We start from the raw sequence: 9,560 nt of genomic DNA on the forward strand, positions 1-9,560 counted from the left end.
TCTATCTATCGTCTTTTGTAGGAGGGCAGGCTGGTATAAATTCAACTTTTTACTGGGCGTTTTAACTTCAATCCGGTTGCTTTCACATCAAAAAGGAAGCATGGGGATTTTGGTGAGAAACACACACACACACACACGCACACACGCACGCACGCACACACGCACGCACACACACGTTGCACTGGCTTTTCCTTTCATGACTAAAAGTGTTTTATGGAGGAACGTAGTGGCATTAGTGCTGAGGTAAAATCTGTCTGTCTGGAACAAGTACTCAGATCTAAAGTAAAGTACAAATACCACAACATAGAAATACTCTGATATAAAAATGTGTCTTGATGCTACGCTGCTTATTAGGGATATTATAAGTAAAAAAATAGTAATACAGTTCCAGAACAGGGATACAGTTCTGCAAATTAATATTTTTTATTTAAATTAAGGTGTCCTCTATTTTATTTAATAAATATTTTACTTATGTTTATAATAATATTTGATTGAAAATGTCATGACCTTTTTATGTCAATATAATGATCTCTAATCAATTTTATTTTTATATTATGTTTTAATTGCACATCTTACTTTAACTTCTTATATAAATATTTTTATCATCCTAATTTTTGTTTTTGTTTCTAAAGAGCAACTCACCTAAAACTCCATTTCCCCAGGGACAGTAAAGTATTCTGATGGGCTGACTGACTGGTTTCTCTGCAGCCGGGCAGAGGGAACCGGTTCTGTGATGAAGACGTTACGTCACGCTGATAAATGATTAATTGTGACACTGTGTTTTTTAGATCAGCATGGAACAACAGGTTCATGCAAGTAGCTCAGAGGACAAGCTTCCTCCCCCCCCCTCTTGTGGGACATCCCGGGTATAAAGAGAGAAACTCTGTCAGCAAAAACAACTCACTCAGGAGAAACAGTCCTCAGCTCTTCGGAAAAACTTCATCTGAGGAGGCTCCGCTGAAGAGTCTCTGCTGCACACACTCCTGAAGGTAACTTGACGCTTCTGTTTCCACTGTGTAATGTGAGGAGGGTATCTGATGAGGAGGGGGGGATTCTGTTGGACAGTAAGGCTGCAGCAGTTTTTTATTTATTTAACATTTAATTCAACTTTTAGTGAAGCAGTCATTTCAAATGTTACGCTCATATCTCAGGCTTCTTTTTATTTGTATTTGCTTTTTAATGATATTGTTGACCTGTAAATACAAATATTGAGTACATTGAAATTTGCTCTATGGATAAAATGTATAATTTATTTATTTTTGTATTTATTTTATTCCAACAATGATCATTATACAAACATAATATATCACATTATTGTTAACAGGACTGTAGTAAAGTGCACTATGTATACAAAGTGTATAATGCATTCATGTGCTAAACTTTATTCCTCTTTCTCTCTTTTAAATCTTCTCCCTGTTCCTTTTATTTTTCTATATCCATATTTATTATTCCATCCTCCATCACCTCTCCTCTCTTTTCTTCTCCTTGCCCCATCTTGCTAACTTTTCTCTGACCCTTTCTATGTCTACTTTTACTCTCCCCCCTGAACCTTCTCCCCAGACTCCACTCTTCCTCCTGTCTCTTCTCTCTACCCTCCAGCCTTCCAGCCCCCAGCAGCATGCCTCCTCAGCTCCCCTCTCAGAACCAGAGCAGCCCGAGGGTCCTGCAGGGCGACCTGAGCGCCCTCAGCCCGGCCCTGAAGGAGTTTGTGGATCTGAACGTGACGCTGTGCCAGCCCGACGCCCTACACATCTGTGACGGCTCCGAGGAGGAGAACCGGGCCGTCCTGACACAGCTGGAGGAGCAGGGCCTGATTAAGAAGCTCCGCAAATATGAGAACTGGTGGGTGCGATTCAATTCAGAGAATTCTGGAGACAGGGGCCACAAAGCAAATACTCTAAACATCAGCAGACTTGAACCCTTTCAGTTGTCTAAAATGTCAGTTTTCTGTGGGATTTATTTTCAAAATTATTTCACAAAAAAACAGTATTTACAACAGAAATAATACTTACACATGATAAATAAGTTACACGAAGCTGCCACTACAACAATGCAACTCATATTTTAGTTTTTTTTATCCAGATCAATCATGAATACTCATTTAAAAATTATAAATAATATTTCAAACAAATATCTACAGAAAAATAACAACAACAGCTAGTATGTGGCTGTGGTGGCTTTTGTAACAAAGACAGAGGAAACCCAAACCAGTTGGCAGAGAGCACGGTCTTGTTGTTCCTAGAGACAGTGTGCAAGAGTAAGTCGTCATCAGCTGTTGAAATAAACAACACGCGTGTGAAAGGTCGGCATTCTGAAGAACCAGAAAGTCCAGCTCCTTTAGGACGAGCAGCCGCTGTCACACAAACATTCACGTGAACAGGAGGCAGGTTAACTAGCAATTCTGCTTCATCCTACTGCAAAAAACCAAAAATCTAAAATCTGATAAATCTGAAATAGTAATCCTTTTGAGGAAGGAATAAAAAAACTCATGGTTTAGGCAGATGAAAGGCAAACAAAAATATTGAATAAAGAGGCAATCACACAGTAATTAACATCAAATTACTACACCATTTTTTTTTTTTATTGTTAAAATAAATAAGTAGCAGCATAAAAAGTCAAAGGTAAATAGACGTAAAGCTTTTCAAGTCTTTGCGACTACACAAAGTGCTTTTGAAGTTTCAAGTTAGCATTCACACACATTCAGCCAAGACACTTCCACATGTTGACTGTTGGGGCTGGGGCTCCAACCTCCGAGCCACTGGTGGACGACAACTCCACCTCCTGAGCTACAACTTCTTGTTGGAAACACAGGGACAAAATGCAATGTACCAATCTTGCGAACGTATGAAAGAAAGTTAAAAGACAAAAAGTCTCACCCTTCTCTTCCTCTTCCTCTTCCTGCAGCTTTTTGGCCAGGACCGACCCAAGGGACGTGGCTCGTGTGGAGAGTAAGACGGTGATTGTGACCCGGGAGCAGAGGGACACAGTGCCCACCCCTCTGGACGGAGGGGTCAGCCAGCTGGGACGCTGGATGTCCCCTGAAGAGTTCGACAAGGCCGTGGACCAAAGGTTCCCCGGCTGCATGAAAGGTAAAACGGAGAACACAATTACACATCAGGATGAACAAGTGAATAGAGGCACAAATCTCTCCAAAAAGTCTAAAGTGGTTAAGATTCCCCTTCCCAAGGTAGAACAAAGCAGAACCATGTTTCTTTAATACTTGAATCGGTGTGTAGATTTGGAAATGGATGGTTGTATAAGGGTATTTCACTGCAAAATGTGTTCATTTGGTTCCTGAAAGTCAATATTTTACATTTCATCTGTAGTGAAGCACACAGTCTCATTGAAACTAAGGTATCATTTAAATGTTCTCTCTCCTCAGGTCGTACCATGTATGTGATCCCGTTCAGCATGGGTCCAGTGGGGTCTCCGCTCTCTAAGATCGGGGTGGAGCTGACCGACTCCCCCTACGTGGTCGCCAGTATGAGAGTGATGACCCGCATGGGGAAGTCTGTGCTGTCCGCTCTGGGGACAGGAGAGTTCGTCCGCTGTCTGCACTCCGTCGGCTGTCCTCTGCCGCTGAAGAGTACGTCCACAACATCAAAACAACATCCAGCTAACTACATGCATGCATCCGTACTAAGGCTCGGAAAAATAACTAGTAACTTTTGTGTCATTTTGATAAATTATATATACTAGTAGCACTAGTACTACTTATAATATATTTACTAACGGTAAAAGCATGACGTTACAACATATTTTGCCATTTTTGCATGAAAATTGACATTAACGATGAATCGATTGAATAGACAAATTTATCTTATCGTTGAAGTTCTACCAGGACACTAAATTAAGTAAAACATTCCTCCTCCACTGATGCTATCCACTGATTAAAGTAAACCCTTTGTCTTGCAGAGCCCTTGGTGAACAGCTGGCCCTGTAACCCGGAGCAGACGCTGATCGCTCACGTCCCGGACCGCAGGCAGATCGTCTCGTTCGGCAGCGGATACGGAGGAAACTCCCTTCTGGGGAAGAAATGCTTCGCTCTGCGCATCGCATCATGCATCGCCAAGGAAGAAGGCTGGCTGGCCGAGCACATGCTGGTAAGATCTGAAAAAACTCACAATATATCATTATAAGTACTTCCCACAACAACTTGTTAAACGGAATGTTTCTCCTCCTCAGATCCTGGGTGTCACCAACCCTGCAGGGCAGAAAAAGTACATGGCAGCAGCCTTCCCCAGCGCCTGCGGGAAGACCAACCTGGCCATGCTCTGCCCCACGCTGCCCGGCTGGAAGGTGGAGTGTGTGGGAGACGACATTGCCTGGATGAAGTTTGACGACCAAGGTGAGGGACTCAAGACTATGAGAAGCTCATTTAATCCCATTTGGGATGATAGGATTACAATTAAAACTGAAAGGGTACTCATGGAGCACGGCCCTCCTTTAAGGCCGATTATATAAGTGAATCCATGATGTATATAGACATCCTGTCATTTGGATCCACTTCGCAATGTAATGGGTTCTTTGTTGGACAATGTTGTACCATTCGTTGGGACCAATGTCGGGCTAGTAGTTTTCTCCTAATCCTGCCTGAGATACAAACAAACCCACTAATTGAACCAGAAAGATAACCTCCTTGGCAAATATAATAATAATACAAGCTATCAATTCTAACACTCATTATTTCCATTGTTCCCTGTCTCTAGGAAACCTACGTGCCATCAACCCTGAGAATGGCTTTTTCGGAGTTGCCCCCGGCACCTCAGTCAAAACCAACCCCAATGCCATGGAGACCATCATTAAGAACACAGTGTTCACCAATGTTGCGGAAACCAGTGATGGCGGCGTGTACTGGGAGGGAATGGACCAGGCACTTCCTGAAGGAGTCACCATCACTTCCTGGAAGAACAAGCCCTGGAGCTCAGAGGACGGTAAGAGTTTTTAACTTCATTATTATTTCTTCTGTGCTTGCAGAAAACAGAGGGCATTGCAAAGACTGTAGGTGGGATAAGGAAAGTCAAAATAGGCTCTAAACACCAGGAAGTTAATTGGAAGGGCCAATTGTTTAGAAGATCCAATCTGTAGAAGTGCCATCCTGTGGACCAAAGGTCTGAGATAGCTTTTGTGTTTTTCAAAGAAATCACTGAAGAGATACAGGAGTAGTTATCAAACTGGTGTTTCAAAGAGCAACAAGACAAGCTAGAGAACATCACACACATTAGGGGTAAGGAGATAAGAATGTTGGGAAATAAAGTTTACCCTCATGTCTCTCTTTCTCTTTCCAGGCGAACCTTGCGCTCATCCCAACTCTCGTTTCTGCACTCCGGCCGGGCAGTGTCCCATTATCGACCCAATGTGGGAATCCCCGGAGGGAGTCCCCATTGAGGCCATCATTTTCGGAGGACGAAGGCCAGAAGGTGAGCAAAGATATAAACAGTATGCAGTGGGATCAATTAATTAACAAAAGGAAAGGACTGAAAGAAGATATAAGGAGATGTGAGAAAATTATGACAAAATATGAATCTAATAAATGACTATTCTTCCGCTCAGGTGTCCCTCTGGTATACGAGGCTTTCAGCTGGCAGCACGGTGTGTTTGTTGGAGCAGCCATGAGGTCAGAGGCCACCGCTGCAGCCGAATACAAAGGTCAGTATCTAACCATTCTCATGACAAGAGAGCTTTTTTTATTTATCTCACCTCCATTCAGCCTTCAAAGGCCGAGAAGTTGATTCAATCCATGTTTGAGCAACGTGCATATAAACTGCATACTCTATATCAACGGTTTTCAAAGTGTGAGGCGCGCCTCCCCTGGGGGGCGCCAGAGAGCTTCAGGGGAGGCGCAGCGTGAGACACAAAAGAACGAGAAAAAGACGAGTAAAGTGACACTTGCCCACTTGTGGCTGTCTGTGGAGATCGAGTTCCCCCACCTCGCCAAAAAGGCTGTAAAAGTGCTCATTCCCTTCACCTCCACCTACCTGTGTGAGTGCAGGTTTTCCGCATTGACTTTGATCAAAAGCAAGTACCGGTCAAGGCTGCAGCCAGAGGATGATCTGCGTTTATTCCTGTGTGCATCAAAGACGCAGACTCATTGTTCCCACTAAAGTAGGGGTGAATGTAACGGGGTAACGTTCAGTGTGTTGCCGGGAGCATATAAGGATTTATCCACCATGTTGAAAATGTTAAAAAAAAAAATCTTGAGAACACGGCGTGCGGAAATATACGGGTCGTGCTGCAGCTAGATGTGCCTGTCCTCTGTAAGAAGGTGTCGGCGACTGACATGCAAGGAAGAACGGCTGTCCACAGGCTGTTCCAACTTTAACAACTGTATTAACTTCCAGGGTAGTGAATTGAACATGCAATTGTAATTGGGTGTGGTATATTTTCATGCACGGACACGCATGTTCCACAACACACAAACTGAACAACACTCAATTTTCCAATCGCTACCAGTGTCCTTGCGATTTTGTTATAATAACAAGTGCACGTTACTGATGCAATATGGTTGAGACCATTCGGGCTTATTCTAGAGGGGTGCAAGGAATAGTCCAAGTAGTGGGGGAGTTTTATACAATATGTTTAAAACATAAAAATAAAAAGGTTTAAAAAAGTAATTGTTTAATGTTTTAAGGAGGTGACGCTACTCAGCCAATCAAATCGGTGCAGTTCAGCACGATAGATTCAAACACACACAGAGACACGACAAGAGGAGAGAAACAGTCGGAGTAATTTAAAATGGCGGAAGGTAGACAGCGAAAACAGAGCATTTAATTACATTTTCTCTTACTGGACCTCTTTGAAATGCAATTGAATACCCCTGCATTATAGCAACAACAACAATAATAATAATAATAATAATAATAACAGCAATAATAATTGGGAGGGGGGCGCGGCTGTTCTTATGTTCTCTGAGGGGAGACTCACCTACCCACACTTTGAAAACCCCTGATCTAGATGAATTTATTGTGCCTGGTGATACGCAGAGGTGGGAAGTAGTGGAGTACAAATACTTTGTTACTTTATTTAAGTACATTTTTCTGGTATCAGTACTTTACTCCACTTCTTATTTGTTCTGACGAGTTTTTACTTTTACTTCTTACGTTTTGAACACAAATCCCTGTACTTTCTACTTCTTACATGTTGAACACAAATCCCTGTACTTTCTACTTCTTACATGTTGAACACAAATACCTGTACTTTCTACTTCTTACATTTTGAACACAAATACCTGTACTTTCTACTTCTTACATTTTGAACACAAATACCTGTACTTTCCACTTCTTACATGTTGAACACAAATACCTGTACTTTCTACTTCTTACATTTTGAACACAAATACCTGTACTTTCCACTTCTTACATGTTGAACACAAATACCTGTACTTTCTACTTCTTACATTTTCCAAACAGGCTGGTTCCTTTAGTTTGAATGTGTGTTTGGTGGCGTGATCATTATTATTTAGAATCATTGCGTGCCTATTGATTTGAACACGATCCGTGTATCCATCATTTCCTGGTCTTCTCTAAAGAAGAGGGACCAATGACAACGTCATGTTGCTGTTGTTCAGCATGGAAACATTCATTAGCTAACAATGACATTATTGTTCTATTAATATAAAGCGAGGTCAGCTACTCTTTAAAACAGCTGCTAGTTATGGGTACTTTTTATTTTAAGTATATTTCAAAGCCCATACTTCTTTACTTTTACTTGAGTAAAGAAGTTTAGTCACTACTTCTACTTTTACAAGAGTATTTTTAAACATGATTATCTGTACTTCTACTTGAGTAAAGGATGTGTATACTTTTGCCATCTCTGGTAATACATATTTAAGACATGTACCAATCTCTGCTCCTTGTCCCCCTTCCTTTCTGCAGGCAAGATGATCATGCACGACCCCTTCGCCATGCGCCCCTTCTTCGGCTACAACTTCGGCCAGTACCTCTCTCACTGGCTGAGCATGGCCGACCGCCCCGGTGCCAAGCTCCCCAAGATCTTTCACGTGAACTGGTTCCGTAAGAGTCCCACCGCTGGATTCCTCTGGCCCGGTTTTGGAGACAACATCCGCGTTCTGGACTGGATGTTCAGGCGTTTGAATGGAGAGGCCGGCGCCATGCCCTCCGTGGTGGGCTACCTGCCATGCTGCGACTCCCTGAACCTCCAGGGCCTGGAGGAGGAGGTGGACCTCAGCCAGCTGTTCTCCCTGGATCAGGAGTTCTGGCAGAGGGAGGTGGCCGATGTTAGGAAGTTCTTCACCACGCAGGTTAACAACGACCTGCCCAACGAGGTGGCCCGGCAGCTGGAGCTCCTGCAGCAGAGAGTGAAGCAGATGTGATGATGAGGGGGAGCGAACAGCACTTCAGCAAATCTGAAGTAGCACAACAAATTCGAAATTCTATAACGGATATTACCCATTCCAGAGCAGACTTTTAGTCATTCTAGAAAGAGATATCAAACATTCTTGAACAGACTTTGAGTTATTCTAGAACAAAATATAAGAAATTTGAATAAAGACTTCTAGTGAATCTATAAGACTTACCAGATATTCTAAAGCAATCATTTATTGATTCAATAACTACATATCAGAAATTGTAATAGATTTCTAGTGACTCTAGAACAACGTTTTGAGTTCCAGGAAGACACATAATAATATAGTATCCTTATCATTGAAGTCGGTGGAGTCTTACAACTACATGAAAGGGGAGCAATTGTCCTCAGATCATTTATTTCAATGTCAAATTGTTTTGACTGTTTTCAATGTTTTCGTTTGCTATAATACTCCAACATTTCCCAAAGGACAATTATTTTAAATACTTTTAAATGTGTTCTGGGGATGATAAGATAAATGATATGAACTTGCAGAAATTGTAGTGTAGAAAGAAATTGTAGTCAGAAACATTCCTCACTATGCTAACAGTATGAGAGAATGTGCCAAGTGAAATGTTTCCTTTCCATTATTCCCTTGCTGTGGTAACAGCTCGTTGTTTTAAACTGTTGTTCTAATGTATTGCCCTACTGTACTTCTGAATTCTACTATTTAATAGTAACTTATTATGAGCGCACATCACACTGTCATTGCCATGTGGACTTGTAGAGCACAGAAAGAGTAAATAAGTCCAGTGTTGTTTAACCCTCTAACATAGGGTACATGTCGTTTTCTGTTCCTGTTTGTATTCTTAATTTATTTTTATACACTGTTGGTTTCTCTTGGTTCTGTCTTGGGGCCATCTTGAGACCCCAGAGAAGGGAGAAGACAATAAAAGTGTTGTCAATTATTAAGTCATGTTGCTGTTGTCATTGTTATTTCTGATATATGATGTGTCCCATAGACATTCAGTCTAGACTGGTTTGTAGCCTTTTTTGCTGATTCTCCTGTTGCCTTCCTGAGCCTTTACCCTGCACACCTGCTCTACATCAGCCTCGTTAGTCTTTTCCTGCTTCCAGAGTTCTTCCCAATCCTCTTCTCACCAGGGGCCTCATTTATAAAAGGGATATACGCTCCAAAAATGGCGTACGCCAGTTTCTACGCAATGTTTGCGATTTATAAAATACTAACTTGACGT

The 9,560-nt window shown here is 42.0% G+C and overlaps 1 protein-coding gene across 1 annotated transcript; it reads left to right on the top strand.

The window, feature by feature from the left end:
• The first annotated feature begins 833 nt into the window (after positions 1 to 833).
• On the top strand, positions 834 to 9,276 carry pck1 (phosphoenolpyruvate carboxykinase 1 (soluble)). The gene is made up of 10 exons (XM_079685277.1): positions 834 to 989; positions 1,561 to 1,842; positions 2,905 to 3,089; positions 3,383 to 3,586; positions 3,916 to 4,103; positions 4,186 to 4,348; positions 4,710 to 4,934; positions 5,289 to 5,420; positions 5,554 to 5,649; positions 7,875 to 9,276. The coding sequence occupies exons 2-10, from the start codon at positions 1,619 to 1,621 to the stop codon at positions 8,330 to 8,332; spliced, it is 1,875 nt and encodes a 624-aa protein (XP_079541403.1). The 5' UTR covers positions 834 to 989; positions 1,561 to 1,618; the 3' UTR covers positions 8,333 to 9,276.
• The last annotated feature ends 284 nt before the right edge of the window (positions 9,277 to 9,560 follow it).

This window comes from Notothenia rossii, assembly GCF_949606895.1.
Source record: "Notothenia rossii genome assembly, chromosome: 5".
NCBI lineage: Eukaryota > Metazoa > Chordata > Actinopteri > Perciformes > Nototheniidae > Notothenia > Notothenia rossii.

Bases quoted from the DNA above. Each gene is read 5' to 3' on its own strand.
- pck1 (XM_079685277.1), top strand. From the start codon at position 1,619: ATGCCTCCTCAGCTCCCCTCTCAGAACCAGAGCAGCCCGAGGGTCCTG. The intron at 4,349-4,709 runs GTGAGGGACTCA...CCCTGTCTCTAG, and splicing joins GATGAAGTTTGACGACCAAG to GAAACCTACGTGCCATCAAC. The intron at 5,421-5,553 runs GTGAGCAAAGAT...TCTTCCGCTCAG, and splicing joins CGGAGGACGAAGGCCAGAAG to GTGTCCCTCTGGTATACGAG.